At 39.9% G+C, this 19,456-nt stretch overlaps 1 protein-coding gene across 3 annotated transcripts in view; it reads left to right on the forward strand.

Moving 5' to 3' along the window:
* The window catches only part of LOC139752842 (uncharacterized), a 134,266-nt gene that overhangs the window by 13,869 nt on the left and 100,941 nt on the right, over nucleotides 1-19,456 (forward strand). For all 3 annotated transcript variants that reach the window (XM_071668796.1, XM_071668795.1, XM_071668797.1), the window contains exon 2: nucleotides 8,620-11,052. In XM_071668796.1, coding sequence (XP_071524897.1) covers nucleotides 9,909-11,052 — 1,144 coding nt within the window. In that variant the 5' untranslated portion in view covers nucleotides 8,620-9,908. The remainder of the gene's footprint in view (nucleotides 1-8,619; nucleotides 11,053-19,456) is intronic.

The following is a 19,456-nucleotide window of genomic DNA, read 5'->3' on the forward strand; positions in this document are numbered from 1 at the left end:
CCACCTGCCACTTTCTTTTATACCTTTCCCAGTCATTTGCACTACTTTCCTGCAAAAATCGTCCAAACGCCTTTCTCACATCTTTCACTAACAACCTTTCTTCTTCATCCCACCATTCACTACCCTTTCTAGTCTGCCCACCCTCCATCTTTCTCATGCCATAGGCGTCTTTTGCGCAAGCCATCACTAAATCCCACAATACATCCCATTCCTGCCCCACTTCCCTAACATCATTTGCTCTCACCTTTAGCCATTCTGCACTCATTCTCTCCTGGTACTTCCTCACACAAGCCTCCTTTTCAAGCTCACTTACTGTCACCACTCTCTTCTCCCCAACATTCTCTTCTTTTCTGAAAACCTCTACAAATCTTCACCTTCGCCTCCACAAGATAGTGATCAGACATCTCTCCAGCTGCCCCTCAGCACATTAACATCCAAAAGTCTCTCTTTTACATGCTTATCAATTAACACAGAATCCAGTAGAGATGCCTTCTGGCCATTTCTCCCACTCACATACATATACTTTTGTATATCTCTCTCTTTAAACCAGATATTCCCAATCACCAGTCTTTTTTCAGCACACAAATCCACAAGCTCTTCACCATTTCTATTTACAACACAACACCCCGTGTACTCCAATTATACCCTCAACTACCACATTACTCACCTTTGCATTCAAGTCACCCATCACTATAACCCTGTATCGTGCATCAAAGCTGGTAACACACTCGCTCAATTGCATGTATACACATGTACATATTCATACTTGCTTGCCTTCAGCCATTCCCAGAGCCATGTCAGGCTTGTGTACTAGTAGGAAGAGAATGAATGTTTCCAGGTGAAGTTTGGTCTGTGGCAGGGGTGTGTGATGTCACCATGGTTGTTTAATTTGTTTGTGGATGGGGTGGCGAGGGAGCTAAATGCAAGATTCTTGCAGAGAGGGACACGTGTGGAATCTATGAGGGATGAGAGAGCCTGTTAGTGAGTGAGTTGTTTGCTGATGATGCAGCACTGGTGGCTTATTTGAATGAGAAATTGCCACAAGGAAACAGCATTACCACCCCATACATTAGGTAGGTAGTACCAGGAAAACACAAAAAAAAGGCCACCTTTGTTCACACTAAATCTTTAGCTGTCATATGTAAAGCACCAAAACCAGAGCTCTCTATCCATGTCAGGCTTCACAGACCTTTCTCGGGTCAGTGAAATTGGTTTGGTTGAAAGAGGAGGTAGTGAAAGCTTTGTGGAAGCTAAAATCCGGTAAGGCAGTGGATTTGGATGGTATTGCAGTAGAAATTATTAAGAAAGGGGGTGACTCATTGATTGGTTGGTATGGATATTCACTTTATGTATGGATCATGGTGAAGTGCCTGAGGATTGGCAGACTGCATGCATATTGCCATTGTACAAAGGCAAAGGGGATAAAGGTGAGTGTTTAAGCTACAGAGCTATAAGTTTGCTGAGTATTCCTGGGAAATTATATGGGAGGGTATTAATTGAAAAGGTGAAGGCATGTACAGAGCATCAGATTCGGGAAGAGCAGTGTGGTTTCAAGAGGTGGTAGAAGATGTGTGGATCAGGTGTTTGCTTTAAAGAATGTATGTAAGAAATACTTAGAAAAACATATGGATTTGTATGTAGCGTTTATGGATCTGGAGTAGTCATATGATAGGGCTGATAGAGATGCTTTGTTGAAGGTCTTAAGAATATGGTGTGGGAGGTAAGTTACTGGAAGCAGTGTAAAGTTTTTACCAAGGATGTAAGGCATGTGTATGAGTAGGAAGAGAGGAGACTGACTAGTTTCCAATGAAAGTCGGTCTGTGGCGGGGGTGTGTGATGTCTGCATGGTTGTTTGATTTTTTATAGATTGGGTGATTAGGGAGATAAATGCATGAGTTTTGGAGAGAGGGGCAAGTATGCAGACTGGTGGGATGAGAGGGCTTGGAAAGTGAGTCAGTTGCTTTTTGCTGATGATACAGCACTGGTGGCTGATTCAAGTGAGAAACTGCAGAAGTTGGTGACTGAGTTTGGAAAAGTGTGTGAAAGGAGAAAGTTGAGAGTAAATGTAAAGAAGAGCAAGGTTATTAGGTTAAGGGACAAGTTAATTGGGATGTAAGTTTGAATGGAGAAAAATTGGAGGAAGTGAAGTGTTTTAGACATCTTGGAATGTACTTGGCAGCAAATGGAACTATGGAAACGGAAGTGAGTTACAGGGCGGGGTGGGGGGCAAAGGTTCTGGGAGTGATGAAGAATGTGTGGAAGGAGAGAACATTATCTCAGAGAGCAAAAATGGGTATGTTTGAAGGAATGGTAGTTCCAACAATATTATATGGTTGTGAGGCATGGGCTTTAGATAGGGTTGTACAGAGGAGGGTGGATGCATTGGAAATGAAATGTTTATGGATAATGTATGGTGTGAGGTAGTTTGATCGAGTAAATCATGAAAGGGTAAGAGAGATGTATGGTAATATAAAGAGTGTGGTTAAGAGAGCAGAAGAGGGCATGTTGAAATGGTTTGGGCATATGAAGAGAATGAGGGAGGAAAGATTGACAAAGAGGACATATGTGTCAGAGGTGGAGGGAACAGGGAGAAGCAGGAGACCAAATTGGAGGTGGAAGGATGGAGTGAAAATGCTTTTGAGCGATTGGGGCTTGAGCATACAGGAGGGTGAGAGGCATGCAAGGAATAGAGTGAATTGGAACGATGTGGTATACCAGGGTCAACATGCTGTCAGTGGACTGAACCAGGGCATGTGAAACGTCTGAGGTAAACCATGGAAAGGTGTGTGGGGTTTGGATGTGGATAGGGAGCTGTGGTTTTGGTGCATTACACATGACAGCTAGAGACTGAGTGTGAACGAATGTGGCCTTTTTTGTCTGTTTTCCTGGTGCTACCTCTCTGAAGTGGGGGGGCAGCAAATGCTGTTTCCTGTGGGATAGGGTGGTGCTGGGCATGGATGAAGGCAAGCAAGTATGAATGTGCTCATTTGTATAGATGAATATGTATGTGTATGTTTTTTGCTGTCTCCTGCGTTTGCGAGGTAGCGCAAGGAAACAGACGAAAGAAATGGCCCAACCCACCCCCATACACATGTATATACATACGTCCACACACGCAAATATACATACCTACACAGCTTTCCATGGTTTACCCCAGACGCTTCACATGCCCTGATTCAATCCACTGACAGCACGTCAACCCCGGTATACCACATCGATCCAATTCACTCTATTCCTTGCCCTCCTTTCATCCTCCTGCATGTTCAGGCCCTGATCACACAAAATCTTTTTCACTCCATCTTTCCACCTCCAATTTGGTCTCCCACTTCTCCTCATTCCCTCCACCTCCGACACATATATCCTCTTGGTCAATCTTTCCTCACTCATTCTCTCCATGTGCCCAAACCATTTCAAAACACCCTCTTCTGCTCTCTCAACCACGCTCTTTTTATTTCCACACATCTCTCTTACCTTTACGTTACTTACTCGATCAAACCACCACACACCACACATTGTCCTCAAACATCTCATTTCCAGCACATCCATCCTCCTGCACACAACTCTATCCATAGCCCACGCCTCGCAACCATACAACATTGTTGGAACCACTATTCCTTCAAACATACCCATTTTTGCTTTCCGAGATAATGTTCTCGACTTCCACACATTCTTCAAGGCTCCCAGAATTTTCGCCCCTTCCCCCACCCTATGATCCACTTCTGCTTCCATGGTTCCATCCGCTGCCAGATCCACTCCCAGATATCTAAAACACTTTACTTCCTCCAGTTTTTCTCCATTCAAACTTACCTCCCAATTGACTTGACTCTCAACCCTACTGTACCTAATAACCTTGCTTTTATTCACATTTACTCTTAACTTTCTTCTTTCACACACTTTACCAAACTCAGTCACCAGCTTCTGCAGTTTCTCGCATGAATCAGCCACCAGCGCTGTATCATCAGCGAACAACAACTGACTCACTTCCCAAGCTCTCTCATCCCCAACAGACTTCATACTTGCCCCTCTTTCCAAAACTCTTGCATTCACCTCCCTAACAACCCCATCCATAAACAAATTAAACAACCATGGAGACATCACACACCCCTGCCGCAAACCTACATTCACTGAGAACCAGTCACTTTCCTCTCTTCCTACACGTACACATGCCTTACATCCTCGATAAAAACTTTTCACTGCTTCTAACAACTTGCCTCCCACACCATATATTCTTAATACCTTCCACAGAGCATCTCTATCGACTCTATCGACTCTATCATGGGATGAAGAAGTAAGAGTATTAGTGAAAGAGAAGAGAGAGGCATTTGGACGATTTTTGCAGGGAAAAAATGCAATTGAGTGGGAGAAGTATAAAAGAAAGAGACAGGAGGTCAAGAGAAAGGTGCAAGAGGTGAAAAAAAGGGCAAATGAGAGTTGGGGTGAGAGACTATCAGTAAATTTTAGGGAGAATAAAAAGATGTTCTGGAAGGAGGTAAATAGGGTGCGTAAGACAAGGGAGCAAATGGGAACTTCAGTGAAGGGCGTAAATGGGGAGGTGATAACAAGTAGTGGTGATGTGAGAAGGAGATGGAATGAGTATTTTGAAGGTTTGTTGAATGTGTCTGATGACAGAGTGGCAGATATAGGGTGTTTGGGTCGAGGTGGTGTGCAAAGTGAGAGGGTTAGGGAAAATGATTTGGTAAACAGAGAAGAGGTAGTAAAAGCTTTGCGGAAGATGAAAGCCGGCAAGGCAGCAGGTTTGGATGGTATTGCAGTGGAATTTATTAAAAAAGGGGGTGACTGTATTGTTGACTGATTGGTAAGGTTATTTAATGTATGTATGACTCATGGTGAGGTGCCTGAGGATTGGCGGAATGCGTGCATAGTGCCATTGTACAAAGGCAAAGGGGATAAGAGTGAGTGCTCAAATTACAGAGGTATAAGTTTGTTGAGTATTCCTGGTAAATTATATGGGAGGGTATTGATTGAGAGGGTGAAGGCATGTACAGAGCATCAGATTGGGGAAGAGCAGTGTGGTTTCAGAAGTGGTAGAGGATGTGTGGATCAGGTGTTTGCTTTGAAGAATGTATGTGAGAAATACTTAGAAAAGCAAATGGATTTGTATGTAGCATTTATGGATCTGGAGAAGGCATATGATAGAGTTGATAGAGATGCTCTGTGGAAGGTATTAAGAATATATGGTGTGGGAGGCAAGTTGTTAGAAGCAGTGAAAAGTTTTTATCGAGGATGTAAGGCATGTGTACGTGTAGGAAGAGAGGAAAGTGATTGGTTCTCAGTGAATGTAGGTTTGCGGCAGGGGTGTGTGATGTCTCCATGGTTGTTTAATTTGTTTATGGATGGGGTTGTTAGGGAGGTAAATGCAAGAGTCTTGGAAAGAGGGGCAAGTATGAAGTCTGTTGGGGATGAGAGAGCTTGGGAAGTGAGTCAGTTGTTGTTCGCTGATGATACAGCGCTGGTGGCGGATTCATGTGAGAAACTGCAGAAGCTGGTGACGGAGTTTGGTAAAGTGTGTGAAAGAAGAAAGTTAAGAGTAAATGTGAATAAGAGCAAGGTTATTAGGTACAGTAGGGTTGAGGGTCAAGTCAATTGGGAGGTGAGTTTGAATGGAGAAAAACTGGAGGAAGTGAAGTGTTTTAGATATCTGGGAGTGGATCTGTCAGCGGATGGAACCATGGAAGCAGAAGTGGATCATAGGGTGGGGGAGGGGGCGAAAATTTTGGGAGCCTTGAAAAATGTGTGGAAGTCGAGAACATTATCCCGGAAAGCAAAAATGGGTATGTTTGAAGGAATAGTAGTTCCAACAATGTTGTATGGTTGCGAGGCGTGGGCTATGGATAGAGTTGTGCGCAGGAGGATGGATGTGCTGGAAATGAGATGTTTGAGGACAATGTGTGGTGTGAGGTGGTTTGATCGAGTAAGTAACGTGAGGGTAAGAGAGATGTGTGGAAATAAAAAGAGCGTGGTTGAGAGAGCAGAAGAGGGTGTTTTGAAATGGTTTGGGCACATGGAGAGAATGAGTGAGGAAAGATTGACCAAGAGGATATATGTGTCGGAGGTGGAGGGAACGAGGAGAAGAGGGAGACCAAATTGGAGGTGGAAAGATGGAGTGAAAAGGATTTTGTGTGATCGGGGCCTGAACATGCAGGAGGGTGAAAGGAGGGCAAGGAATAGAGTGAATTGGAGCGATGTGGTATACAGGGGTTGACGTGCTGTCAGTGGATTGAATCAAGGCATGTGAAGCGTCCGGGGTAAACCAAGGAATGCTGTGTAGGTATGTATATTTGCGTGTGTGGACGTGTGTATGTACATGTGTATGGGGGGGGTTGGGCCATTTCTTTCGTCTGTTTCCTTGCGCTACCTCGCAAACGCGGGAGACAGTGACAAAGTATAAAAAAAAAAAAAAAAAAAAAATGTTTTTTGCTGTCTCCTGCGTTTGCGAGGTAGCGCAAGGAAACAGACGAAAGAAATGGCCCAACCCACCCCCATACACATGTATATACATACGTCCACACACGCAAATATACATATCTACACAGCTTTCCATGGTTTACCCCAGACGCTTCACATGCCCTGATTCAATCCACTGACAGCACGTCAACCCCGGTATACCACATCGATCCAATTCACTCTATTCCTTGCCCTCCTTTCATCCTCCTGCATGTTCAGGCCCTGATCACACAAAATCTTTTTCACTCCATCTTTCCACCTCCAATTTGGTCTCCCACTTCTCCTCGTTCCCTCCACCTCCGACACATATATCCTCTTGGTCAATCTTTCCTCACTCATTCTCTCCATGTGCCCAAACCATTTCAAAACACCCTCTTCTGCTCTCTCAACCACGCTCTTTTTATTTCCACACATCTCTCTTACCTTTACGTTACTTACTCGATCAAACCACCTCACACCACACATTGTCCTCAAACATCTCATTTCCAGCACATCCATCCTCCTGCACACAACTCTATCCATAGCCCACGCCTCGCAACCATACAACATTGTTGGAACCACTATTCCTTCAAACATACCCATTTTTGCTTTCCGAGATAATGTTCTCGACTTCCACACATTCTTCAAGGCTCCCAGAATTTTCGCCCCTTCCCCCACCCTATGATCCACTTCTGCTTCCATGGTTCCATCCGCTGCCAGATCCACTCCCAGATATCTAAAACACTTTACTTCCTCCAGTTTTTCTCCATTCAAACTTACCTCCCAATTGACTTGACTCTCAACCCTACTGTACCTAATAACCTTGCTCTTATTCACATTTACTCTTAACTTTCTTCTTTCACACACTTTACCAAACTCAGTCACCAGCTTCTGCAGTTTCTCACATGAATCAGCCACCAGCGCTGTATCATCAGCGAACAACAACTGACTCACTTCCCAAGCTCTCTCATCCCCAACAGACTTCATACTTGCCCCTCTTTCCAAAACTCTTGCATTCACCTCCCTAACAACCCCATCCATAAACAAATTAAACAACCATGGAGTCATCACACACCCCTGCCGCAAACCTACATTCACTGAGAACCAGTCACTTTCCTCTCTTCCTACACGTACACATGCCTTACATCCTCGATAAAAACTTTTCACTGCTTCTAACAACTTGCCTCCCACACCATATATTCTTAATACCTTCCACAGAGCATCTCTATCGACTCTATCATATGCCTTCTCCAGATCCATAAATGCTACATACAAATCCATTTGCTTTTCTAAGTATTTCTCACATACATTCTTCAAAGCTAACACCTGATCCACACATCCTCTACCACTTCTGAAACCACACTGCTCTTCCCCAATCTGATGCTCTGTACATGCCTTCACCCTCTCAATCAATACCCTCCCATATAATTTACCAGGAATACTCAACAAACTTATACCTCTGTATATGTATATGTATATATATTGATATGTATATCAACATACATCTCCCCTATCCCCAGGGATAGGGGAGAAAGAATACTTCCCACGTATTCCCTGCGTGTTGTAGAAGGCGACTAAAAGGGAAGGGAGCGGAAGGGCTGGAAATCCTACCCTCCCGTTTATAATTTTCCAAAAGAAGGAATGGGGAGGTGGGCCGAGTGAGGATATACCCTCTAAGGCTCACTCCTCTGTTCTTAACTCTACCTTGCTAACATGGGATAAGGCAAATATATATGAAAAAAAAGAAAAAGAAAATGTATATGTATGTATATGTGCATGTATGGGCATTTATGTAAATATATGTGTATATGAGTGGCTGGGCCATTCTTCGTATATTTCCTAGCGTTACCTTGCTGACACGGGAAACTGCAATCAAGTATGATAGATACAAAAAAAATAAAGATATTTCTCTATATTTCAATTAACGCCTAGCCTTGTGGACTTTTGTTTGTGACTGGAGACTTTACCTTAAAAAAAAACAATCAATTTAGCACACTGGCTTAATGTTGAGGATGTGTTTGAATGACTTGAGATGTATGCACCTGACTCACCTCCTGTAGCTGTATAAAATTAATTTGCTTGTTGTGAGCTGCCTATTGAAGGATCTAATGCCTTTATAAAGTATTAGTATCTGAGGTAAGAATTTAAGCACTAACCTAATCTGTTTTATTTCAGAAACTTGGAAATGAGGCCCACAATACAGTCATTCACAAGTTAGAGAAGGAGAGAAACTCATAGAAGATACTGTATCCTGTTCACAAGATTGTATGGAGATTCACCACAGAATATTTATAAGTGGAGCAAATACTGCTGATTACTTTAGAAGATACTGCTGTTTTATCCAGATGGTTTTATAAGTTTGATAAAACTTTATCTTGATTGGCAAAAGAACTGATACTGTATTATCCAAGTCAAAAAGATTTAAAGCTTTTTGTAGAAATTACAGCTTTTGAAGGCATTAATGAGGTTAAAGGATCCTTCCTTTCGTCTCTAGCAAAATCAAAAGAGAGCATATTTGAATCACCAGTAAGAGTAGGATGATGATATGGTGGGCCTGGGATGGTATGCATGGATGGTGGTGTGCATACTGTGGTGGGTGCTCTCAGTAGAGGTCACCACATCTTTGCCAGATGACCTCCTCACTATCACTGTTCTTATGACCTTGCAGTACTCTTTCATGCTTCTTTTCATCATTTCTGCTGCTCATCTCTACCACATGGTGCTTCCTCATCCTGCTAGAGGCATTGTTGGAAGCTGGTTAACGTGAAGTAAGTTATGTAATGCAAAAATTGTGGTGAAATTGAACTACATTGATAAAGATTTTACACAAATAGAACATGAAAGTAGACTGTTTTTATTGTTATAAGATAATGCAAGATTAATACTAACTATATATAGATAATTTGGAAGCTGTTCATAGTAGTATTGGCCCAGAAACAATTATTTTTTCACAGTATGGGTTGATTTTAAGTAAATGACTATTTTAGTAAGAGCCTTGCTAGTCAAGTTGGCTGCAACAGCTGACATAGCCAGACCTAGCATGGTGGTGTCTATGGCAGGTGTGCTGGTAGCACTGGCGGTGGTGGCAGGTCATGTATGGATTGTCTATGTGTCGGCTCCACATCTTTTACCACCAGATGCCTGGCTCATCACTGCTCTGGATCTCTTGGCTCACTGGGCTTTAGTGTGGGAAATTACTGCTTTCTGTAGCTTCCTTAATGATGTGGAGATCAAAGGAACTGGTGGTGGATTTGTCTCTGAATTAAGAAATCGTTGGATATAGAAAATGCTAGTGTTAATGGAAGAGAATTAAGGGAAGTGCATTTTACTTGCCCAAAAAGAGATAAAACAGACTTTTAATGAAACTGATTAAAGACTTTTCAAAGTAGTAGTAGGCACAAGATTGAGCAAATTAAGCTTTTGGTTTTTGAGATTGTGGAATTCATGAATGTATTATCCTCATAATGGAGAATATGAATGATGGCCTTGGGGCCTCAGGTTCATGTAATGAGGCTGAGGTATTAGAAATGCTGCAGCCAGCTTCTAACATGGAAGATATGGATAGTTTCAAATCAGAAGATTATAATGGTGCTTCTGACAGGCAGTTTAAACTGACTATAGATGACCACAGTAAGCTTCTTACACCTGAATCAAGATCATCCACACCAACCTCAGGAACAGAGTATAAGTCTTGTAGCAATTCCTCAACACCAGAGAAGCCAAAAACATTTGAAAGAAAGGAATCATTTTCATCACAGGCAGAGGCTACATGTAGTATTAATATGAGTGCTAACATTGCCAGTAAACTGAACCAAATGCGTGTATCAAGGGAAAACTTGGATAGCATATCCCAAAGTAGTAATGAAGAAGTAGCATCTGGTGAGGAGTTGTGTAGTCACCCTCCTCTTGGATGTGGATCTAGAGGGTCTCCTCCAACTAGTGGAAGGAGACCCTCTAAGCCTTCTCTCCGTCAAGTATTTCCTTATATTTCCTGCCTTCCATTTGAAAATAATATTGTATTCTGCTTTGTCTTGTCTGTTTGGGATAATATAGTTGGTCCTCAGACTGTTTATGTTTGGAAAAGAAAAGCTTTTCCTTCACAGAAAACATTTGATTTTTTTGATGATAGGGAAGGAAGGGAAGGACTTCAGGTGGGTGAAGATGGAACAGAATGCAAATACAGTGAAAAAATCAAAGAAGTGCATCCTAGCATAGCATCAGAAGAGGAATGTGTGCAAGGCCAGAAGAAGAAGCAAAATGAAATAAAGAATGCCTCTAGTCATCCAGAAAGACTTTTACCAACTACGCAGGAAATTTTACCATCGAAGGAAGTTAAGAAGTCTCCGAATAATTTGGTTAAGCAGTCCTGTATTGATGAGAAACAGCATTCGGGTAGTGAAGAAAGTGTGTACCATGAGATTGGTGAAGAAACAGTATTTTCTGTAAATGTTCTTAAGGATCAAGAGAGAACAGCTTCTCAGGGAAAGGTGTCCTTGAAATGTGGTTATTCTGAAGACAAAGCTGTGATGGAAGATATAAGCAAAAATTCAGCACCTTCCATCAATATCGGTCAGAACTCTGACAATGTTGCTGAACCAGAAAAACAAGGTATGGTCTTAATTCTCTTATTCAGTACTCTACAATATTTCATTATTGGAGAAAATTAGGTTTAGCTAGTAGTAGATAGCTAGCTTATACAATGAATATAGTATGTTAATGAAACAGTTGTGAATTTAAAACAAAAGTATTGTATACATTCTGTCAATTCCCTCCCTTTTCATATTTTACCTAGATATTTTGTACTCTATTCATATTCTCTCTTGTATAGTATCTTCATTTTTTATGCCTTCATGCTTTTTCTGCTTGAGTGAAGTAGTATCACCTTGCTTTTCCTGCTTGAGTAAGGTAGTATCAGGAACAGATAACTGAACCTTTTAGGAAAATCCTAATTTAGTTAGTTCCTGCTGATTCTTGTTTTAGGAAGTGAAAATACAGGTTAGGAGGATCTCCAGCCAATCCTGCTCCTACCCACTTAGTTGTCTTCGGTGACATGCAGGAGATATGTTTAGTATTCTTTTCCCAATCCTTGGGGATAGCTTTTTTTTTCATTAGTGTACAACACTGTTATGGGTATTATATTGAGTAAAAAGTCATAAACTTGGGAACCCTTCAGAGAAAGGCACCCAGGGGCAAGTTTTGTATTTATTTCATCAAAAGTTGATTAACTGAAATCTTTAAAGTTATGGATGGAAAGTAGCAAATATTTTGAAATTTCATCTCTTCCTGATTTATTTATTTTTCCTTACATAGAAATTACAGTAAAACATACATAGCCCTGAATTCCATTCACCTTAGGAAGTATTGCTTTGTTACCACAAAGCAATACTTCCAAAGGTGACTGGAATTTCCAAACAATTTGCAACATTGTACCCCAGTTTTCCTTTGCCACACCAATGATACTATCACTGATAAGGTTCCCTCTTTTTGGTTTCCATTTCTTATCTTCAGAGAGAGCCATGTGAATATTTGAGAGTGCACTTCATTGGTTGTGGCTTGAAATACCATTTTGCTCCAAAAATGAGGCGTAGCAATAATGATTATTTAGGAAATTAAGATAAGGGACATGATGGTGTGTACGAGGTTATCCACTGGAAGTCAGTAGTGGAATCCTAAATTCTTAATAGATGTGGATGAAGATGGATTAGCATTGTAAAGTGGAAGACATGTCATTGGTGATGGAAATGTGTTTCAGGAATTGGGTGCATAATTAGGAGGAGGGGGAAAGGATGGGATCTGAATAGGCATGAAAAGAAATCTAGATTTCTGTGAAATGAAATTTTTATCATATTAAAGAAAATTCATTAGATATATAAAGATTTTTAAACCACTCTATTTTGATGAATTATGACTCCGTACCTACTCTTTAACATTTTAAAGTGCACCCTATTCTGAATAGGTTTGAATGACATAGCATGAGCTTTGACGTGGAATGATGCAACCTTACATTGCATTAGAAACAAGTGCACGGGAAAGATTCAGAATTTGTAATGGTCAGCCAACAAACTGAAATATTTTAATACCTTTACCCTAGAAATGATAAACAGATGGCCAGTTGTTTTCAACTTTTAACAGACTGTAATTTTGTATGACCTTAGTAGCACTAAACATTGCCATGAAAAGAAGTTGTGGGTCAGGAATTAGGTACATGGTGTGTATTTGTGTATGCCCCCTATTCCATCCCAGCATATCATCTAGCAGAAAATACAGTGTCTGTAAAGGAATACCATGTAGAATAGATAGCATAAGATGTCTTTATTATCAAGTTGCATACATAATACAAAATGAAATTATGGCTAGAAGCTCAGTTCAAAGTTGAAGAGTATAAGAATTATAAAATGAAATTATAAAGTATCATAAAAGTACCACATTAAATATCACATAAGGAATCATCTGTTGCACTCAGAAGCATCTTTAGATGGTTAAACAGTAGTGTCTTTTGGTACAAATGATTTCCTGAATCTATCGATGCACTGTATAGGCGGAGACAGGCTTCCACCTGACCTTAAAAATTCATAGTATTGGTGTAGATGATGGGTTGCATCTTGCATGTTCTTCTCCACCTGCTTCATTGCACATTCCTATACAACATATCTAATGTTTTAGTGGTTGCACCCAATTTACTAGCTTTCTGAATAATTTTCTCAAGTTTATTTGTATCTTTATTGTTTAGTTTTCCATACCAGGCAATAATTCAAAAACTGAATTGATTCTATAGTTGACTGCTAAAAAGAATAATTATTGCATTGTCTATATGTAGACTATTTAAGATATGTAACAAGTGCAATCTTTGATTACATTTCTTATACACCATGTCAGTATTTGCACCACCTTTTGACTTGCCATCTGTGATAAAGCCTAGATACTTATACTGACTCTTTCTACATTTTCATCTTCATTTGTATTTAAGTCTGGTTCATGTAGTTTTTTGTCCTAATATCTTTTATCATTTTTTTAGTTTTCTTTACATTCAAGTGCAGATATTTTGTTTTACACCACTCAACAAAGCAACAAACCTGTGCAATATAATAATTACAATTATTTAAGATTTTTTCCTATGATTACTGTATCATCAGCATGTTTTAGAATAGTGCAGTTGCCAAGATACTTCTACTGTCATCAGTATATAAAACTGAATGAATTGGGGAACATAACGCATCCCTGGGGTGCACCTGTATTAGTAAAAATTATGTTGGACTTAGTGTTATCTAGCTTGGTATACTATGACTTTTGTTTTAAAGAGCTAATCTATTTCAGTAAGTTACTGTTACATCCATCTCTAATGATTTATTTAACAAAATATGTGGCTGAATTGTATCAAAGGCAGAGCTAAAATCAGTGTGTGAGATTCTTGCTTGTGAGTTATGTCCGTCTAAATGTTTGCTAATCTTATTCATAAAAGTCAAACTCACGTCTTGCACTCTCCCATTTTTACAATATGCAAACTGCAGTGGATCCCTGAAAGTTTCTATGTTATTACACAAATAGTTTCTCATGTCTTCAAGACATTTGGTAATATTTGACATTAATACAATGGGTCTGAGATCATTGAACAATTTAGGAAATGAGATTTTGGCAATTGGCATTATTTCTGACAGTTTCCATATGTGAGGCATTTTCTCTTGATCTAGTGAGTCCTGAAATAGTTGCTGAAGTATGGGTGCCAGTTGTTCGCCCAGCATTAGTACCTTGGCTGGCACACTGTCTGGTCCCATGGCCTTTCCAAGCCTAACACATTTTAGGGACATCAATACATGTTCAGGTGATATCACGATTCTTTCATCATTTCTCTCTCGAATGACTGTCATAACATTACTGCTTTCTTCACTAAGATAATTTCTTTCACATCTTGCAAAAAATTTATCTATATCATTCACATATGTTTCAGTGTTTTCTGACTCAGGCACAACCACATATCTGCATGGAAATTTTATAAGAAAGGATCATGGAGAAAACACTCTGATCTCATTGCACCCATCAGATACTCTTGGTGAGGAAGTAGCTACTGCCCTGCAAAGAAGTTGAAATATATACCTATCTTAATGCCATTTATGAACAGACTTATACACTTATAATTAATTAGTATGATTAACCCATTCACTGTCAGCATTACATATGCATCACAATAACTTACAGCAACTATTGATGTTATTAACCAATTCCTGCAGTCACTACATACATGTTATGGTATTTCATGTTCACTGCAGCTAGAATGTATTAGATAATACTTGAATCACCTGCCTCAGCTTCAAGGTGAAATGTACATCTGTTAATGATTGTAGTGATTTCCTATGCATTGCTACCAGACGCTTCAACTTGATAACATCCATAAACTGGTCAGTATATGTGGAGATATTTAGGAGGACTGTATGAGATCTGCCTTTCTCAATATGTCATAATTTGCAAAGTTATGACACAAGTGGTCTCTCAGATGTTCTCAGAGCTTTACTTACTATAGAGAAATGGCTTTTCCTTTTGAATCTTCATTTCAGCAGTAACTGCTATGGAAGTTTCCAACATTTCCTCACTCCTGTGATACATTTCTTTATAATTCTGTTGCCCATCCTATTGTCGTCTTTGTATATCCTAAAACTTACCTCTTTTTTTGAACACAAGTGAGGTGTATTGACTAAATAATATTCCTCCTTGTGTTTTGAAGAGCTTGCCTCAGAACTTGTACTCATGCTTGCTTTTTAGTCTTCTCTTTAAAAGTTAGGGGAATTCCATATAATTCTCCATGATATTTTCAAAGATTTTTATAAGATGCAGTATTGGGGTCTGAGCTCCAAGATCCTCATTGCAATTTTCCTCTTTATCTTTGTTATCTCCTAATCAGCTTTCCATCTGGTCAGCCCAATTTCTTACTTGTTCGTGGTGTTCCTCAGCATTTTACCATGCATTCTACCTTCTTCATTCTTTATATTAGGGATAGTCTTTTTTCAACAAATAACCCTGTAGAGCTAAAAGTGTTGGCAAGCAAGATGAATCAGAAAGAATGCAATGAGGAGGGTGCCAGAAAGCTTAGATGAAAGTTAAGTAAATATAGTGATGCAGTCATGTGTGAATGAGGTGTTTATAATGTTTAGAGAGAGAATGTTAAAGGTTGTAAGAAAGATTGTGAAAGGTTGTAGAATTAGTAATTGGCTACAAAGTTACGAAATATATGAATGAAAAGGGGAAATGCCTGGCGGATAGGTGAGATAAGAAATGCTGTGGAAGAGAAGGAAAAAAGCATATGGTAGATTGCTTGAAAGGAATGTACAAGTAGAACTTCAGCAAATGAGGAGGAAAGAATATAAGATGTATAACCAGAATGTTAAAAAGCTGATAAAGGAAAGCAAAGAAAAAGTAGATGAAGATTTTCAAAGAAGCACTAGACAAAAGTTTGGGGAAAATTAGAAATTGCACTGGAGAGAGGTGAAAAAGGAAAGACCTGGATATAAGAATGGAGATGTTAATGTGAGAAGTAAGAAAGAGGAGTTGCTGAATTAAAAGGAAGAAGTGAAAGGAAGATGGAAAGCACATTTTGAAGGACTGATGAATGTGGGGGAGGGTGAGGCAGCAGTTGTTACATGCATGGGTATGGACAATGGAAGGAAAAGGATACAAGTGCAGGGGCCTATAGAAAGAAAGGGGGTAAAAAGGGGCAATAATGAGGTTCAAGGTAGGAAAGGCACTTGCAGTGGATGGGATTACAGTAGAAATGTTGAATTATTTAGGAAAAAGTGTGATAGAGTAGATGCTTTCGATATGCATGGAACAAGAAGGTTGTGCTTGAGGATTAGGTGAGAGATGTTATAGTTCCATTATTCAGAGGAAAAGATACTAAGGATGTATGTAGCAATTATAGGGGAATAAGTCTTTTAACTAAATCAGGAAAAGGGTATGCAAGAGTTTTGATTGATAGTGATGGAAATGATTGAATATTGAATAAGTGATGAGCAAGGGGGTTTTAGGAAAAGTAAGGGATGTGTGGATCAGATTTTTGTTGTGAAAATGATTGTAGAAAAGTACCTAGTGAAAGATAAGAAACTGCATGCAGCTTTTATGGCTCTGGAGAAAGTGTATGACAGTCGAGTGGAAGACTTTATGGGATGCTTGGCATGAAAGCCTTCTATACTTGCAACTGCATGTGTAAAAATGGAGGGAGAGTTATGTGGTTTTGATATACTGGTTGAGCATCCCTAATATGAAAATCTGAAATCCCAAAATGCTCCAAAATCCAAAACTTTTTGAGCTGCGACTAAGGTTCAATGTTACAAAACTTTGTTTCATGTGCAAAATTATTAAAAATATTGTATAAATTACCTTCTGGCTATGTGTATACAGTTTATATGAAATATAAATGTATTTTGTATTTAGACTTGGAGTCCCATCCATATGATATCTCATGGATAACCAAAAATTCCAAAATGAAAAGATCAAAATCCAGAACACTCTGGTCCCAGGCATTTTGGATAAGGGATACTCAACCCGTACATGGGGGTGTGAAGCAGGCCTTTGTGATCTTATGTGGCTTTTTACCTTATATATGGATGGACTGATGAGAGATGAAAGCAGAATCAGGGAAAGGGGGTGCAGATGGAGTGTGGTGAATAGATAGGATGGCTAGTGACAAGCCAGTTTGCAGATGGTACGTTGTTGTTTGGTGAGAGAGAAGAGTAGTTTCAGAAGGTTGTATGTTTATTATATGATGTATGTAAAAGTTGGAAATTGAAGGTAATTGTGAGTAGAATTAAAGTAATGGTTTTTGAGAGGAAACAGAGTGAAAGTGAAGATTTTGTAAAACCCTATAGAGAGGAAGAAGAAAGTGTACAAAACTGTTATAGATGTGGGGGAGAAAAACTGGAAGAGGTTAGAGAATTTTAGTATTTAGGAGCTAACTTTGGTATGTTTGGTTATGTGGAGGGAGAGCTAAGGGAGAGAACATTACTGGGTAGAAGAGTTATTGGGTCCCTTAGTAGAATAATGAAGGATAGAGGTGTAAGTATGGAAGTAAAGAAGGGATTAAGGGACAGCAAAATTCTCTTGACCCTGACCTATGCATCTGAAACATAGACGTGGAATGAGTCACAGAAGTGAAAAATCAAGGCTGTGGAAATTATTTATTTGATAGGAGCATGTGGTATGACTAGATGGAATGAAGAAAGAAATAAGGGGGTGTATAAGAGTTGTGATATGGCAAGGAGATAGAAAGGGAATGAGTTGTGGTGTTAGATTGGGTGAAATTAGATACTTTAAGGTGGTTTGGGCATGTGGAAAGAGTGGGAGACAGGGAATATATAAAGAGGATGTATGATTAAATGGGTTTGTGTGAGAGGAAGACCACCTATGACATGGGGAAGTAGAGTGGAAGAGTACTGAACGGAGAGAAATGGTGGAAGAATGTATGGAATGGTGTTTACGAGGGAGGAATGTAAGGACAGGGATATGTGGAGACTCTTTTGCTGTGGCCTTCCCTTGATGGGAGTTTCCAGAAGGAATGGGCATCAGAGACCTAGATAGATAGAATAGATAACTCAGTTTACTCATATGGTGATGACTCATCTTTGCTTTCCTCTGCTTCTTTCAAATCTTTCATGTTTTCTTGCTCAATTGTTGTCTCACATCATTACAACCACCAGTCTACTCACTGGAGCATACATAATATAGTGCAGTTTAATGTATCCAAAACTTAATTTCTTTCTAAAAGTCTTTACAAGTGTCTCATCTACATTAGTGACTCAACAACTATCCCTTAATGTGCATCATGAGTGTATTCCTGGAAACCAGTCCTGAGTCGATTTGTCTTAAATCAAGCAGTTGAATCCTATTTTACAAAGAGGGATTACATCCCTGATAAAAAATTTCATAGAAGAGCAGCGTACATGCTCTGATATCTTTGTTTAAATGGTGTAATAAAAACTTACCAAAAAATGTGGTGATGAGAGTTTAAGGTGATGGGTGGAGTAAGAGTCATTGAGATTGAATGGGAGGGGCACTAGGGTTGTCTAAACTGGTCTGAGTCGCCCTACAATTATCTGACTCAACAATTGTTGCCAAATCATGGGTAATACAGAATTTACAGAGCCACATCATGGGTAATACAGAATTAATATAGCCCTTCATAGCCCCATGATTTTCTGAGTGAAACACCAACAAGCATCTCCCCCTCCCACAAAAAGCATCAAGCTCATTTAGCTGCCATAGATCCCAGTGGCTGATTCGAGTGAGAAACTGCAGAGGATGGTGACTGAGTTTGGAAAACTGTGTGAAAGGAGAAAGTTGAGAGTAAATGTGAATAAGAGCAAGGTTATTAGGTTCAGTAGGGTTGAGAGACAAGTTGATTGGGATGTAAGTTTGAATGGAGAAAAACTGGAGGAAGTGAAGAGTTTTAGATATCTGGGAGTGGACTTAGCAACGGATGGAACCATAGAAGCGGAAATGAGTCACAGGGTGGGGGAGGGGGCAAAGGTTCTGGGAGCAATGAAAAATGTGTGGAAGGTGAGAAGGTTATCTCAGAGAGCAAAAATGGGTATGTTTGAAGGAATAGTGGTTCCAATAATGTTATATGTTTGTGAGGCATGGGCTATAGATAGTGTTGTAAGGAGGAGGGTGGATGTGTTGAAAATGAAATGTTTGAGGACAGTATGTGGTGTGAGGTGGTTTGATTTCGTCTGTAATGAAAGGGTGAGAGAGATTGTGTGGAAATAAAAAGAGTGTGGCTAAGAGAGCAGAAGAGGGTGTGCTGAAATAGTTTAGACATACAGGGGGAATGAGTGAGGAAAGATTGACAAAGATGATATATGTCAGAGGTGAAAGGAACAAGGAGAAGCCGGAGACCAAATTGGAGATGGAAGGACGGAGTGAAAAAGATTTTGAGCAATTGGGGCCTGAACATACAGGAGGGTGAAAGGCGTGCAAGGAATAGAGTGAATTGGAACGATGTGGCATTCTAGGGTCAGCGTGCTGTCAA

Source organism: Panulirus ornatus, chromosome 13 (genome assembly GCF_036320965.1).
Source record: "Panulirus ornatus isolate Po-2019 chromosome 13, ASM3632096v1, whole genome shotgun sequence".
NCBI classification, from domain to species: Eukaryota; Metazoa; Arthropoda; class Malacostraca; order Decapoda; family Palinuridae; genus Panulirus; species Panulirus ornatus.